The sequence below is a fragment of the Mercurialis annua genome, linkage group LG8, assembly GCF_937616625.2.
Source record: "Mercurialis annua linkage group LG8, ddMerAnnu1.2, whole genome shotgun sequence".
NCBI classification, from domain to species: domain Eukaryota; kingdom Viridiplantae; phylum Streptophyta; class Magnoliopsida; order Malpighiales; family Euphorbiaceae; genus Mercurialis; species Mercurialis annua.
In genome coordinates, this window is record NC_065577.1 from 41,010,958 (window position 1) to 41,027,301 (window position 16,344).

Genomic DNA, 16,344 nt, shown 5'->3' on the forward strand with positions numbered 1-16,344 from the left:
TATATCTTCTTATTATCAGGTTGCCAAACCCAGCTATCTTCTGTATCAGACATTCGAAATGGAATAGAGAAAATCCAAGCTCGGTCTCTTTCATCAAAAAGATGATTGATCAACGGAACATTCCAGGCCCCACAGGAAAGGAATAAATCGTTAACCATAGAAATATGGCACATCGGGGAACGAATGGTGGAAACAAAAGGATTACGAGGATCCGGAAGCCAAGGCGAATGCCAAATATTGGTTGAACGTCCATTCCCAATTTTGCGTACAAGACCAGCTTGCATGATGGAACGACCTGCCAGGATGCTTCGCCAAACAAAACTTGGATTATAACCTAACGAAGCTTGAAGAAAGTCAGAACGAGGAAAGTACCTGGCTTTTAAAGTGGCAGCAGCTAGAGAATCAGGAGATTGAAGGAGCCTCCAACATTGCTTTGCTAACAGAGCGAGATTAAAAGCGTGAATGGTCCGGAAACCCATACCACCAAGACCTTTAGGGACACAAAGTCGCTGCCATTTTTGCCAACAAATACCAGAAGAGTTGTTTGAGCGCCACCAAAATTTGTTAAATAATCGCTCAATGTCTTCGCAAAGCTTAATAGGCAAAAGAAACAGCCCCATGAGATAAGTTGGTAAAGATTGCAGGACAGCTTTTATCAAAACCTCTTTACCTGCACGGGAAAGAAACTTTTCTTTCCAATCATTTAATCTCCTCCAAATACGATCTTTGATAAAACCGAAAGTGTGTGTTTTATTCCTACCGACTGAAATAGGCATCCCGAGGTAGTGACCCAACTCTGCAACAGGAGTAACATGAAACAAGGAGCAGATAAAGTTCACATTGGCAGACGTGGTATTACGGCTAAAAGTAATGGTGGATTTTTAAACTGGATGGCTTTTACTTTGGTGAATAGTGTAAGTGAATGAATCAAGATTATTATTTATTTTTGAATGTCTCAATTCTATAGATTGATTTTAGATATAAAAATTACCAGCTTCTAATTAGCATATAAATACTAGTTCTCCATTAAACAAAAGTGCACTAGATTATATGTATATATAATGACATAATAGAAGATATTTACAATTTTAATACATGTTGTATTTTTCATTATTGTTATTGTGTAAAATTTAAAATTTTAATCTTTCAGAACTGCTAAAAACGTCAAGCGCAGTAAAAAAAACTAAAGGTTTAATGATGTGAAAATGCCAAACTTTTTGAAAATATATTTAAACCTTTCAAAAGTTTCAAATCTATCCAAAATGTGACATTTTTTTTGTAAATCTATTCATATTACCAAAATTAATTTAATTATACCGATAATAACAATTGAATATGTAAAGTTTATTTTTAAAATTAAAAAGAAAAAAATTATCAATTGAGATTACATGATTCAGATAAATCAATTGTGAAAATTATCAAATTGATTTTAAAAAATTGGATAAACTTGCAATGAATTAGTGAAATTGGACTAGATTTATAAATTTCAAAGGTTTGAATAATAAATCGAAAAAAATTGGCTTTTTAATATCATTAAGCCAAAATTAAAATGGTGAATTTTAAAAATTTAACACTGTTTCCACAATTCCTAATTTATTACATTTATGTGACCTTAGATTTTTAGAATAATTCGAACTAACACAATGTATTTAAAAGATATGATTTTAAATTACTATGGCACACTTGCTCAAAAGAAATTCCATAAAATATACTTTGCCACCGCATGATTGTAACATCGATTCTGCCACCGCAAGATTGTACCTTACGGTCACATGATTCCACCTCATGGTCACAATACTTCTTTATCAGTTTGCTCCAGTATCTCAAACATAGGAATTAACATCAAAATTTAATTTTAAAGTATTTTTGATGGTAAGTTTCATGAAAGGATGTAAACTATAAATAATATGTATTCACGCAATTAAACTAACAAGAAAAAATCATGCAATTTGTTTTAGTGTGGTTTCCAATTTTCTCAAAATAAGAATAACATGGATAGTAGGGTAATTAATTCTGATCATCATTGAACTTTTCAGTTTTTTTATTTCAGTTACTAAACTATTTTTCTTTTCTTTTCAATTATTGAACTTTTGTTTTTTTGCATTTTGATATTTCCGCCCAAAAATGCCTAGATAGCAACCGAAAATTGACATGTGACAACTGGATTTTACTATTTACTTTAAAAATTTATCATACATACATAATTTCACTTCAAAAATGAATTTTTAGGTCAAATTATACATATATGACAAGTTTTTAGGTTAAAAAAAATTAATTCGGACTGCCACCTAAGTATTTTTGGCCGGAAAATACCAAAATGAAAAAAAAAAGTTCAATGATAAAAAAGAAAAGAAAAATAATTTAGTGACTGGAATGATAAAACTCAAAAATTCAGGGCTTATTCACCAAAAAATGTCAAACCTTTGCGGCTTGGGTCAATTTTAGCCAAATCTGTAAAAACCACCATATTTATCCAAATCTTATATGTTGTGTTTCTTTTTTAGCCATTTTTGAATCGAACCGGTTTTTGTGCCTATATGTCATCCATGTCACTGCCAACTCAACAAAATTAGCTGACATGGCACATTACAAATCACTAACCCAAATCTAACCAAACCAAAGACTAAATCAAACAAAACCAAATCTAATAAATCAAATCAATTCAAAAATCATAAAAACCTCATAAATATTTTAAAAAATTAATATTAATTTATTTCATTAGTAAAATGATAGGTATATTATTAATTTAAACTGACCGCCGTCTTCTTCCCCGGCCTGTGCTTCCATGGGAAGAACAGGGCCTGTCGAGGAAGACGACCGCCGGAAAAAAATCAGCGGTCGCGGTTGGTTTGATTTTTTTTTTTCCGGGCGGAAAATCGTCGTTTCGGAAGAAAGTTAGCGGCAATTAATTTTTTTTATATTAATTTTAGATGATTTAATATATATTTTTCATTTAACTAATTAACATTTATACAGAAATTAATTAAATTAAAATTTAAAAAATTTATTAGTCGGCGTGAATTTTAATCGGAATAAAATAAAATGTTGAGATAATTAATATTTATTTTAATTAAATATAATTTTTCTTTAAAATTGACTTAATTTGATTTAATTGGATTTGATTTTGTCTTTGGTTTGTTTAGGTTTGAGCTAATGATTTGGAATGTGCCATGTCAACTAGTTTTGCTGAGTTGGCAGTGACATGTATGACATGTAGGGACAAAAACTGGTTCAATTAAAAACTGGCTGAAAAAGAAACACAACATATAAGGTTTTTGGCTAAATATGGTGGTTTTCAAAGGTTTGGCTAAAATTGACGCAAGCCGCAGAGGTTTGATATTTTTACATTTTTTGGTGAATAAGCCAAAATTCATTGATCATCAGGATCAATTACCCTGGATAGTAACTAGAAACTCTTGAAATTCAATGTCGTTTAAATGTCAGTATATCTTGTTAATATACAGCTATACAATCCTATGGCGAATTTCTCGCTGCATCGGCAACAAAGTAGCACGAAAAATATCTATAAAAAAGTTCTAATTAATTTATTGCTAGTAACATATGCTTAAACATAATTTCAAAAAAGTAAAATTAAAAATGAAGATTAAGGAGAGCGGAGTTACTTTGGACAAAGCAATATCCAATTGGTGCAACCTTTACGAGTTCCCAATGCTGCGAGCATTAACCCTCTTGAATGCAGCAGCTATGGGAGACTTCTGCTTGTACAGTGCCTTCATACATTGTGGTTCCGCTCAATGATGAACTTAGAATCATCAAATTTGGATCATCACAGTATTTGTCCCATGCAGATTTAAATTGTACTCCCTTGCATCTGATGAAACCCCGTATAAGTGCAGAAGCTTCTGATAAAAAAATAGTAAAAAGTAAAAATAAAATAAAACATTACTTACTGCTTGAGCAGGATTAGTATTTCATGAACACTTGTTCTTATTTCTCCGCGAGCTGTTTTCAAAGCTGCTTCCTTATACAGCACAACAAGTTCATCCACCAATCTGAAACACGATCAATTGGCGAATAGATTTAATAGCTAGAACTATAAATTTGGGAGAAAATTCCATGCTCGGACCTTAGACTCAGTTTTGAACACAAGTGCAAATGAAAGAATAAAAAAAGTAGCAAGTTTATAAATAATAATGCTTTTGGATTTCAAAATAAATTATACGAGTTAAGCTAGTGCCTTGAGATTTTAAATGCTGCGTAAGTCTATGCAGGAGCCAAATAATATTTCTTTGTTCACCTTTCTACATATGCTGTGTTCCTTATCCATGTTAACCTTATTACTTTTTGGATCTGTTTCAGAACCTACATACAGAGAAAAACTTGCTTAATCCGCTGCCGAACTAGTGGACAATGATCAATGTAAATCAACTGAATAAACGAGGAAACAAAATTTGATCTAATTAGCAAATTAGATTCAATGTAAAATCAACTGAACATATATGACTATTAACGAGAACAATAAGAATTGTTTTGTTAAAGTCGCTCTTTAATTTATAATAGACAGTAAATTTATAACGCATAAATTGAGGAGTTATCACAAGCCATGTACGAAGCATGTAAAGCAGTACTAGTACTTGAAATATACTTACCAGCAGAACAGTTTCATCATCATCAGCATGTAACCACTGAAAGAAAAGTGGAAAAATCCGCCTGAAATGAGCCAATAACACCAGACCAACAGCATCGAACAGTGGTCCAATAAATTTAAGCCATTCCGTGCGACGATCTTTATTCCTGGGTTGGCGCTCCAAGTGACTTAACATCTCACTGAGCATCCTCTCAAACCTGTAGAAAAGGTACATGGAAAATAAAGCACCATCAACTTATGAAATTTGTCAACTTTTAAGCTAACATCTGATTAAATATTTTGAAAAACTTACAAATAGAACAAAAACAAGGATCATTTAGTGGGCATAGCAGATTATGCCTGCTCAATGAATTTAAGCAACTATACTTCTCTTTTTGTAATCCAACATCAATTTATTTTTCATTTGACCAATACTCCTATAGCCAGTATACTAATCAAAATCCCGCATGCTGCATTCCATAAGCCGTTAACCTATGGCCGTTGTTTGAGATTCATAGAGAAGTATGATATATGCTAATTTCTTGGTCATAAGAGCCACAAATTATTAACAAAGTAAATCAAATTAATAGTAAAATGAAGATATGTGAAAAATTTGTTTACCATGGACTGCGGGGGTTACTTCGGTGGATATGAGTCACAATAATAACTGACATCTCAACTACATGATGCCATATCTCATCAGCAGAAGCGATATTCTGGCAGCAGGCATCAAGTATCACATCTTCGTACCAACTCAGCTCTGTAGCATGCACATTTCTTGCAAGATGTACAAAACTAATCATTCCCTGTCCCTAAAAAAGTGAAAGAAAAAAGACATATTTCCTAATTTCAGAGCCGTTTATTTCCTTAAAATCATTCTTCCCAGTAAGCCTCAAATTCCAGAATAGCTGAAGACCCGTAATGAAATGTTGATTAATCAAACACCAGACGAAGGAGATGCATATTGAAATGCTTGAAGAAACAAAACAGAAATATGTAAATTTTCCCCCCACCTTATCCATTCTATAGGAGCATGTAGCATCTTCTAGTGTTACGGAGCAGGTGCAAAAAACAATGTTTTCCTCAAGCAACAAATTTTAATTTTTAAGAATCTCTCTTCCATTATAAACACTATAAAACTAAAAATCAAATTGCCTGAAATATAAGCAGAAAAAATGTGATATCATCTAATGTCCGCTTTACGTAAAACACCAAAATGGAAGAGACTATCAGGAACCATCATTTGAGACTGATTTTCTTTTTAATATGAACCATAAGTACAACATCAAGTGAGTCAAATTAGAAAATAAAAAGAACAGCATAAAATAAAAGAACAAAGCCTATACATACTTTCACCTCAGATGACCAATGATCAAGAGCAGTCAATCCACAAGGAATCACCAAATTACACATTTTCCCCAAATATGGATAATCAACCTACGGAAACAAACAAATGCAACAATTAAAACAACAATGCAAATTCTTTTCTTTGGTAACAATGACTCGCTCCTCCAAGCCGAAGCCCAGATCATTGTCAAACCCGGTATACCGTATATGAACCGCCCGGAAGCCCATATACCTGTCAAATCTGGGCTACAATGGTCAACAGCCCGGTACCAACCACTCCATATTTATTGGACGGGATTTGAACCCCTGACAATGGCACCGGGATGGCTGAGACTCAGGGACGAAGGCACTCACAAACCAAGGTGGTCAATTGACCACCTTTGCAAGAAATTTAAAAAATTTATATGAGTAATGTTTTGTGTATTTTTGATCAAAACACACAAATAAAAAGCTAATTCAATGGTTATTGACCACCTTATCACCTAAATTTTGTACTTTTAATTTTATATATTTGTAAAATTAAATTTTTTGCCCCCCTTTGTATTAATTTCTGGCTTCACCCCTGCTGAGACTTAATTTACTAGATGAAACCCATACGGACTCAATGCACAATTTTAAAACATCAAAAAACCATAAAATACACAAAAAAACAAACTTTCAAGCATCACTACCTGAGTAACAAACCATCTAAACTGATAAGCAGCAAGAACCGCAAACCCGACCGGAGCTCTAGCCGAAGCAGCCGAGATCTCATCACCATCATCCCCTTTATCAATAGAGCTCTCTTGAATCCTCTCCTTCAATACTGGTAAAATCTCATGAATCAACTCCACCACCAATCTCTTCTCTTCACTCACTTCCCCACACTCAAATCCCAACACCTCACTAACCCTCTTCTCATTCCTCCCCCCAATTTCACTCCTGCAATACACCCTCGAAAACTCGTAAAATACCGAGTTCGCCAAAAACGACAGGTCGTCCGGTACCCAATTGAGCAATTCATGAGTTGATAATTCAGAGGATGAGAGTAAAGCAGTTGCTAAAGTAAAGTTCTTTATCGAGTTGTGCAACTGGGTTTCGTTTAATTCTTGGTTTGGTTTGAGAATTTGGTTAGTGAGGAGCGATTCGAGGATTGATTTTGTGGAGATGTTTGTGCCGGCTGGTTGTGTGTAGTTTGCTTTGGAGAGAGCGGTGAGTATGGTGTTAGAGAACCTGAATTGCAGAGAGGAATTTATTAATTAAGAAGATGGAATTTGAGTGAAATTTAAACAGCAGGAAGAGAGAGCTTACTGAATTAGTTGGCTATGGAGAAATATGAGAGAATTTGACATTTTTGATTGATGAACAGCAAATGGAACCAAACGACAGTCAGCTTTGTTTAAAACGGTTTTACACTGTTTTGGGAGGGAGATGTTAGGTTTTAGGGAAAAGAGTCAAAACTTAATCATAATGTTGCCGCCAGGTTCAAAGATAACCCTCGTAAATTTATAAATTTTGAAACGCAAAAAAGCCTTTAAATTTTTTAGTTTAGGAGGAAAACGGCATTTTTAAGTTTGTTGCATCCAAACTATTCGTACTCGAATTTGATAGGTCCCTAGTAACACCTTTGAGTAGGGGTGGGCATTCAGTCGGTTCGGTGGAAACTGAACAGATAACCCTTTAACTGAACTAATTGTTCGACCGAATAGTTTTAACCGAACCGACCGCATAAGAATTTTTAATCAAAAACTGAAAACAGAACCGACCGAATAAAAATCTCAAAAATGAACTGACCCAATAGATCGATTAATTCTGTTGGTTCAGTTAAAACCGACAAATTGTGAGGAAAACTTCAAAACAAAATTCAAAAATTCGATCAATTTGCCTAGTTAGTTAATTTGGATAATTTAAAATTCAAACCGAACCGATGAACGGTTGATTTGGATACTTTTAGAAAAACTATAAAATCCAAAGTTAAATTCGAAAAACATCAAAATGTGAAAAAGTATATTATAAAATAAAGTTAAAGTAAAGGACTAATATTGGTGATTAAGTCTAGGGTAAAACACTTTAAACTTAAAATTTTATACATAAAACAATAATTGGGGATTGAAGGTGTTAGCTTGAAAAGTATAGGGACTAAAAAAGATCACAAGAAACGCCACGTAAGCATCTAAGGACAAATCCGTAAATATCAGCAAACAAAGAGGTAAATTTCGTAATCTACTGAGAATCAGTCTCCTTTTACCACTCACTTTACTCTCATCATTTACTACCATAATTATATTTTTATTAAAGAATAATATACAACCCTAATCGCCGCCGTCGAATGGAATTACTGACCGGCGACGACCGGCGAGTCACAAACGCCACCGGTTTCACTCAGCAGGTGTCTCCATTTCAAGAAACTGAAAGTTTTCTCGTATGTAATCCAACGGCTGTGATCCACTCATCACCGTCATCGCCGCCGCTGCAGAAGCTGAATCCGATCAGACCAAACGGCAGGTCGACGCTGTTGAATTCCCAAGGGAATGGTATGTCTATGAGTACTCACTGTGGTTTGGAGAACTTAGGGATGTTGGTGGAGCAGGTCTGTGGAGTTAATGGAGACGGCGGTGATTTTTTTATGCCGGCTCCGGGGAAAGCAGAGGGGAATGAGACCCGTTGTAACCGATCGGGTCACCCGAATTATGAAGCGGGTTTGTTGGGAAATGATGACGATAACTACAGGTGAGCGTTCCTCAATTAGTGTAATTATTTTTTGTAATAATTTCTTTAATCTATTTATTGGTTTATTTTGTTATTTATGCAATTGGGTAATGATTAGGCCTAATCACTCAAAAACCCCTCACCTTTAAACTTTTTTTCAATTCTACCCCGACGTTGAAAATTTGTCAATTTTACCCACTTTTGAATTTTCCGTTTTCAATTGTACCCTAATATTTTAATTTTTATTAGTTTTTTTACTTAAATGATGAAATCATTCAATTAATTAAGTCTAAACATGAAATTAAATTCTTTTTTATTCAAAAAAGTACAAATAAGTCCTTTATTTTTAAAAACTAACTAAAAACCATAATCAAATTAACACTAATTTTAATTCTTAATTAATTTAACTAAATTTAAATAAATTTTAAAAATATACAATCAATATATGCGAGACATGGAGAATGTTTTAAACAAATTTTCAAACGCAAAAGACGTTAATTTAATTTTTCAGGGTACAATTGAAACACAAAAATGCAAAATAGGGTAAAATTGACAAATTTTCAACGTCAGGGTATGATTGAAAAGGGGCTGAAAGGTCGGGGTTTTTTAAGACATTAGGCCTAATGATTAATATCGAATTTTGTTTACTAAGTAAAAAAAAGTATAATTCAAGGTTTTTAAAAATGAAGTTTCGTGTCCAGGACGCCAAGTTTCCCACGCATTTTTGAAATGGGAAACGTTGATTGAATAAATTATCCGTGATACATAAATTCTAATCATTTATTAGAATATCAATTAATTTCTGTTGTTATGTATCAATATGTATGCATTTTGTTCTTGTTATTTGATTATTTTGTTACTTTTTGTAGTTAGTACTTTAATCCAACTGTTTGGTCCTTTATCTCCCTTTTTTTGAATGTATTGGCCTGTTGGGATATTGTATTTTATAGCATGATTGTTTTTTTGGAAACCAGACATGGACAATGAAAATTTCTTGTGTTACAGTTCAGCTTCGGATGATGATCCGTTATGCGGGATCAATGATTGTGGGAGTCGGAAGAGAAAGCGAAAATCGACGAAGAAACTTGAAGATTTTTTGGAGACTTTAGTGATGAAAGTAATGGAGAAGCAAGAGCGGATGCATAATCAGTTAATAGAGACGATAGAGAGGAAAGAAAGGGAGCGGGTTATCCGAGACGAAGCTTGGAAACAGCAAGAGAGAGATAAAATCAAACGGAACGAGGAGATAAGAGCTCAAGAGAATGCTCGTAATCTAGCCCTAATTTCCTTCATTCAGAAGGCGATGGGCCATAAAGTCGAAATCCCTCAATATCTAACAATGATTCCTCCTCCTGATAAAAGTGAAGAGAACAGCGACAGAGCTGATGTTCCCCTTCAAAAAGATTTTGACAGCGACTCAAGTGGTAAAAGATGGCCGAAAGCTGAAGTACAAACCCTTATAACGCTACGAGCTTCTCTGGGAAGTGCAAAAAACTCTAATATTTGGGATGTGATATCTGATGGAATGTGCAACATGGGCTACAATCGCAATGCAAAGAAGTGCAAAGAAAAATGGGAAAACATGAACAAGTACTTCCGAAAATCAATCGGAAGTGGCGAAAAGCGGAATGAAAATAGTAAGACTTGCCCGTATTTTCACGACTTAGATATTTTATACAAAAGTGGATTTGTCATACAGTAGTTGTTTAGGGGTAAAGGCAAATTTAACCTGCTAAGTACTAACTGATTGAAGAAATCTGAAAAGCACATTGAGTTTATATGATCTCAATTTTATTCTTATGTGCTTTTGGAGTAATCTGTAATATATTTTGGCAGAATTTTCTTGATTACTGATTGCATGTTGGATATGTATTTGTAGAAAAATTATATGCTGATCACTTTTTCTAACAGAATATTCTCATCTGGGAAATTTTCGCTGGTTCTTCATTTCCTTGTCCTCTATAGTTTTTCTGATTACTTGGCTTTTGAAGCTCATGGATTAGCTGAAACTTTCCAGTCCATGAACTCAATTGATAGTATTTTTCTCAAATTGAATCGAATTGAACTGTAATGACGTGAAATATGTCAGGTGGTTCCGTTTATTTTTTTGGTTTGGTTCGGTTTGTACTAAAAATGAACTAAATCTTTTACATCCAAAACCGAATCAAATAAATAAAATATATATTTGAACCAAATTAAACCAAATTGAATTTATCGGTTGTATCAGTGTAACTGTTAACAGAAACTGCCATAATAAGAATTAAATTTTTTGGTGCATCAGAAATGGAAGACAAGTTAATGAGTACTATACATTAATGGGAGCAAAATAATTTTTGGTGGTTTGAGATAATAAGAAAAAAACGTCATTTTCAAATTTCATCATAGGTTTCAAGTGCATGCTTAGTGGCATCACTGGCATGACATATAATGTTCAAAGTCTTTCTTGCAATTTAAGCATTGGGTAAAAGTGAAAACTACAGTTGCACTTGCAGAACACAGTTTTTTTTGTCAAAAGTTTCTTAAAAGTTAAAACATACAAAAATTGTACATCATGCATTGGTCAAACATCCAAAAGAAGAAAAATCTTAATTTTTGTTGGTATTTGTATATTTTTGACTAATTTTAGTAAATCTGTTTAATTTTCAATTTTTATTATTGAATTATATTTTGATTATTTAAATTGATTCAAATTTTTACATAATTGTTAATTTAGATAAAATAAAATACTCCCTCCGTCCCAATAGAGTTGTCCACTTTGAGAAATTTTTTTGTCCCAAAACTCTTGTTCACTTTCAAAAAGTAACTAATATTTACACTCAAAATCCTATATTACCCCTATTTAAAATCCACTAATGAGTCTTTTAAAAGTAAATTGCAAGTGGATCCTACATTAAATAGGGGTATGACAAGAAAAGTAAGGAAAATTTTACAAAATCTATAAGCAATAATTACTTTTCTTAAACTGTGTGATAAAGGCAAAATGGACAACTCTATTGGGACGGAGGGAGTATATACATGATTCATGCATCACTCGTGATAATTTAAATAATGATTACACGAGAGTCTAAATCAATTTAAATAACTAAAATAATCAAACAAATCAAAATTACAAAAATTAAGATTAAAAACATTAGTTAAAAGTAAAATTAGTTAATTATAATTGAAAAGACATTAAAATTTAGTTTTTTTTTTTGGTGAAAGTTTGGCCTCACACAATTTATCTAGTTTTATTGAAGTAGTTTTAATCATTTGTTATATAGATATGTTAGGTATAATAAGGGTGTGTAGAACATAATCAAAATCTATTTATCAAATCAATTCGATTCGCTAAATTTACTTTGGTTCGATTAGGAAAAAAAACAGGTTTGATTTAAATTCAACAAAATGCACATCCTATTAGGTAGCATAAAATAGTATAAAATGAATAATTAATCACTTCTTTCCACTCATATACACCAAAAATAATATCAATGGGTTAGTTGAGGCAGATATTAAATTCATATTTATAATCAGACTATAGAACATGTCTGGCATTGCTAGAGTGTGCATCCAACCAAACCAAATCGCGAAAATTAGCCGGTTAGATTTACCTTTTATAATTTTTTAAAGTTTTTGGTTTGGTTTAATCTCCAATTTTAAAAACTAAAAAATCAAACCACAAATGTAATAGTATAATTTTATAAAGAATATCATTATTTTGGTAAATTAATATTTTCTTACATGTGTTTAGATAATTAAAATATTACTACAAACTAGCATAGATTTGATCTTCAAATTTAATATTATTAATTTAAATGAAAACTAAACTTAACCGAATCGAAATTTTCTCTTTAATTCGTTTCAATTTATATTTCTTCAAAACACGAACAATTTATATTTTTACTATCAAACCGAACGATTAAAAAAGACATTTTAATATTCAACTTTTTTTTTTGGATATATACATTTTAATATTCAATTGAATACCTTCTAAATTCCAACTAAATTAAGCAATTTAATCAAACCACTCTAATAAACAACAAAAACAACAACCGTTATTATTACAAAACATTAAAACCGTTTCATTTCCTTCTTTAAGCTTACTGTCTGTAATTAACAACACCAGCAATTACAAAGCTGTAATATTTTCAACTGATAAAAAAAAAAGCCGCGCAATCGAGACCGTTGAACCAGACAAACTGATCAAAAATTCGGTTTCGTGGAGCCCAACTCTTTTCATTATCATCTTTGTTTTTATAAGTTTACATTATTCTCTCTCAATCCCATTTTTTTTCTCTATCTCCATCATCACTATCATTAAGAAAAAGTTCGTAAATTTACGCTCCGGTACCGGTCTTTTTCTTTATACCATTTCTTGATTTTGGGTCAAATCAATCTTTTTTGAATCTTTTTCTGACCCAGATCAAGAATTTTAATTCCAAGGTAAAGGGTACTCTTTAATTTTGTTAGTTTTGATCTCAGATCTTTGTTTTTATGATTAGTTATTCATATCTTTAGCTGAAATAAGGTTAATTTCTATGTTTTTTAAGCTTTAGATCGGTTTTTTTATTTGTGTCTTTAAGTTTATGGGAGTTTTTAGTACTACCCAGAAAGCAAATTTAGAAAATTTCATTTACTTCTTTTTTACTGTACCAAACTTGTTGGAGCTGAGAAAGTTGTTTAATAGAGACAAATGGATTGTTTTTTTCACTTTTTTTATGAGTAATTTTTGGGATTTAGCTGAAATACACTTATTTTTGTGCGTACATTTTGGTTTCTTGAAGTTTGTTTGTATTATCTAGACAGCAAAGATTGAAAATTTGACCGTAGTTGTGTCTCATTTGATGCTAATTTTAAGGATTTGAAGTATTTTTGCTGTTCTTATACAAATTTTGTTGAACAGTTGGGGTTTTTCCAATGGAAAAAAGGTTTTGGTGAAGTTGATCTAGGGTTTTATTGATTTCGGTAAGTAACCGTGCTGCTAGATCTAACATTCATGTTCTTTTGCAGCTAGCAACTATGTCTTTTACTGGTACCCAGCAGAAATGCAAGGCTTGTGAGAAGACTGTGTATCCGATGGAACTTCTGTCGGCCGATGGTGTTCCTTACCACAAATCTTGCTTCAAGTGCTTTCATTGCAAAGGCACATTAAAGGTATTTAAATGTTATATTAGTTTTTTTTTCGTGCTTCTGTGTCATTGTCGTTGTAAATTTCTTGGTGTAGTTGTGACGGTGAATGTGGTTGATTTGTCCTTCGTCCTGCTGACGAAATGGTCAATTTAGATTTTAGGATAAAGTTGTTTACAATCATTTGTTATGTGAAAGCAGTTGAAATTATTATCACACCTCGAATTCCATTCCGACCGCCAAATTATGAAAGGAATGTAAAGCTCAATGGTTAAACTTACTGTTCACAGTTTCTGTTTTTTTTTAAAAAAAAAAAAATTAACCGAGTGTTTAGTGACCTTAATTTGATTTGGAATTACTAGCATTCTTCCAGAAGTTCTAATCTGTATTTCATTTAATTCAGCAGATTACTTTAATGTATTTATCTTATGTTTTGGGCTCAGTAGGTTCTGTGATTCATGTCTTTTCAGCTTAGCAATTATTCATCAATGGAAGGTGTAGTATACTGCAAGCCTCATTTTGAGCAGCTATTTAAGGAGACGGGTAATTTCAACAAGAATTTTCAATCACGTACGTCTCTTATTTGTGCTATTTCAGGTTTTTATCTAGTTACAGTTATCTTCTGTTGACGTATTTAATTACAACTACATTCATTTTTCAGCTGCAAAGTCAGCAGAGAAGTTAACTCCTGAACTGGTAAGCATCTCGTCAAGTTCTGCATATTTTGATATTGATATGAACTTAATGCATATGTGCATATGACTTTGTGATATCTGCTTGGATTATCTCTGATTCCAAATAGTTTGTTTTGTATTAGACAAGGTCACCTAGCAAAGCGGCAAGTATGTTCTCCGGTACGGTAGAAAAGTGTGCTACTTGTGGTAAAACCGCGTATCCACTTGAAAAGGTAAGATTTCCGCCTAATACTATAAAAACTACATGTGCGTTGTGTGTGTTGGGGCTGGCATACATGTAACTTGGTGCATAACAATGCATATCATGATTTGATCCACAATTTTAACCTTATTAATAATGAGATGAGAAAGCCGCTTCATGAATCAAAGATCTCTTTTGTTTAGGGAGAAGAAATGATTGAAATCGTAAGGCGACTCTGTTTTGAACTTTAGCGACCATCTCTGCTCTGTCTATGCTCTTTTTTGTGCACTGTTATGAATAGTAGGTGCAAACATTTGCTTTTTTCTGGCTGATTCTTTCAGGGCTAATTGTTAACCGATGTAGGCAAGTTTTTGTATAAAGTTGCTTCAACTTTATTGAGATGAATACTGAATATTAATTACAATTTAAAGCCACAGAAAGTAGTGTTTACCAACAACTGAAGTTGTGATTTTGTATGGATATTTTTTTTTCCTTGCAGAAAGTTCATTAGTCAGCTTATGCATTGGTTCTTACCAAGTACAAATTTGTCAAACCTTATGAAATAATTTCCTATGTGATGGACGTTAGTCTGTTAAGAGTACGCATTGGTTTGTTAATAGGCATAAGTTAGTTCCTTATGAGGATTACTCAGCTGTGGTTGAAGGACAAGTGAATATGCACGAAAGGAACCTTTTTCTCTTTACGAATTATTAATTGTTTAGAGAATCCCAAAAGGCATCTGTTTATGAAGTTGTCTGTGTTGAAATGACCTCATTTGACATTCTACGTAGTGAGTTTATTTATATTCATTTTGTTTTACCGAATCAAATTGTAGGTGACGGTTGAGAGCCAGTCGTATCACAAGTCATGTTTCAAATGCTCGCACGGTGGTTGTTCGTTATCCCCATCAAATTATGCAGCCCTTGAGGGTATATTATATTGCAAACATCATTTTTCTCAACTTTTCAAGGAAAAGGGAAGCTACAACCATCTTCTCAAATCAGCATCTATGAAACGCGCTGCTGCAGCAGCAGCTGCAGTACCAGAAGCGTAAATGTCTTATCTTAATTCGATGTGTATGCGTGTGAGTTTATTGTTTTCAGTGTGTTTTGACCTTGAGATCGTCCTACTTCCATTATGAGGAAATCAGCAAAACTTAATTCTGCCATGTTTTCTTGAATTTTTTCTTTGTCGGGCATATTGTTGTGTTTGATTGATGAATTTAATGCTCATTCTCTGCCATTGTAAAATGAACTTTGGAGGAATTTATATGCATATCTGGATGCTGATAAATATTCATCCCTTTTCTGCTGTTTGTATGCTTGCTGCCTATGTAGCACGGACACGGTTATGGGACATTTAGACACGACGTAACGAAACAGTGTTATTTTAAGGTTTCATGTCCCAAATATTAGGTTTCCGCCACGTTTCCAAAACGGAAATGTTGATAAGTATACGTACTACTTAGCTTGCTGCAAAAGGACACAACGCTAAATCGTCATATACTATTATGGCCTAATGATACAAAGTAATCTAAATGTTGCCGCATTTATAAATTCTAGTTTTATAAACTATGCAATGTAAATAATGAAGAAAAACAAAGAACATTAACAAAAAATGTGAAACCAAATCTAAAATTCCATAATATATCTGATCTAAAAACTGGGTTCAACCCAAAGTGATAAACACTCATTAGGATAGCATGCATCATATACAAATTCTCCAATACTTCCATCTTC

At 32.9% G+C, this 16,344-nt stretch overlaps 3 protein-coding genes across 3 annotated transcripts; 2 read left to right on the forward strand and 1 right to left on the reverse strand.

The window, feature by feature from the left end:
- Positions 1–3,403: 3,403 nt before the first annotated feature.
- LOC126661245 (uncharacterized protein At2g39910) lies at positions 3,404–7,397 on the reverse strand. Its single transcript, XM_050355073.2, has 8 exons — positions 7,226–7,397; positions 6,607–7,147; positions 5,939–6,025; positions 5,210–5,400; positions 4,611–4,806; positions 4,259–4,323; positions 3,912–4,013; positions 3,404–3,832 (listed from the first exon to the last, which is right to left on the reverse strand). Exons 1-8 carry the CDS (start codon positions 7,264–7,266, stop codon positions 3,682–3,684), a joined length of 1,374 nt encoding a protein of 457 aa, XP_050211030.1. The 5' UTR covers positions 7,267–7,397; the 3' UTR covers positions 3,404–3,681.
- Positions 7,398–8,161: 764 nt separating this feature from the next.
- On the forward strand, positions 8,162–10,570 carry LOC126659649 (trihelix transcription factor GTL1-like). Its single transcript, XM_050352964.2, has 2 exons — positions 8,162–8,644; positions 9,629–10,570. Exons 1-2 carry the CDS (start codon positions 8,244–8,246, stop codon positions 10,323–10,325), a joined length of 1,098 nt encoding a protein of 365 aa, XP_050208921.1. The 5' UTR covers positions 8,162–8,243; the 3' UTR covers positions 10,326–10,570.
- Positions 10,571–12,839: 2,269 nt separating this feature from the next.
- On the forward strand, positions 12,840–15,898 carry LOC126660842 (LIM domain-containing protein WLIM2b-like). Its single transcript, XM_050354534.2, has 6 exons — positions 12,840–13,045; positions 13,613–13,756; positions 14,200–14,299; positions 14,391–14,425; positions 14,547–14,636; positions 15,441–15,898. Exons 2-6 carry the CDS (start codon positions 13,622–13,624, stop codon positions 15,657–15,659), a joined length of 579 nt encoding a protein of 192 aa, XP_050210491.1. The 5' UTR covers positions 12,840–13,045; positions 13,613–13,621; the 3' UTR covers positions 15,660–15,898.
- Positions 15,899–16,344: the final 446 nt, after the last annotated feature.

Bases quoted from the DNA above. Each gene is read 5' to 3' on its own strand.
- LOC126661245 (XM_050355073.2), bottom strand. From the start codon at position 7,266: ATGTCAAATTCTCTCATATTTCTCCATAGCCAACTAATTCA. The intron at 5,401-5,938 runs GTATGTATAGGC...TCACTTTTTTAG, and splicing joins ATTGGTCATCTGAGGTGAAA to GGACAGGGAATGATTAGTTT. The intron at 4,807-5,209 runs GTAAACAAATTT...CCTTTTCTACAG, and splicing joins AGTAACCCCCGCAGTCCATG to GTTTGAGAGGATGCTCAGTG.
- LOC126659649 (XM_050352964.2), top strand. From the start codon at position 8,244: ATGGAATTACTGACCGGCGACGACCGGCGAGTCACAAACGCCACCGGT. The intron at 8,645-9,628 runs GTGAGCGTTCCT...CTTGTGTTACAG, and splicing joins AATGATGACGATAACTACAG to TTCAGCTTCGGATGATGATC.
- LOC126660842 (XM_050354534.2), top strand. From the start codon at position 13,622: ATGTCTTTTACTGGTACCCAGCAGAAATGCAAGGCTTGTGAGAAGACT. The intron at 14,300-14,390 runs GTACGTCTCTTA...TTCATTTTTCAG, and splicing joins CAACAAGAATTTTCAATCAC to CTGCAAAGTCAGCAGAGAAG. The intron at 14,426-14,546 runs GTAAGCATCTCG...GTTTTGTATTAG, and splicing joins AGAAGTTAACTCCTGAACTG to ACAAGGTCACCTAGCAAAGC.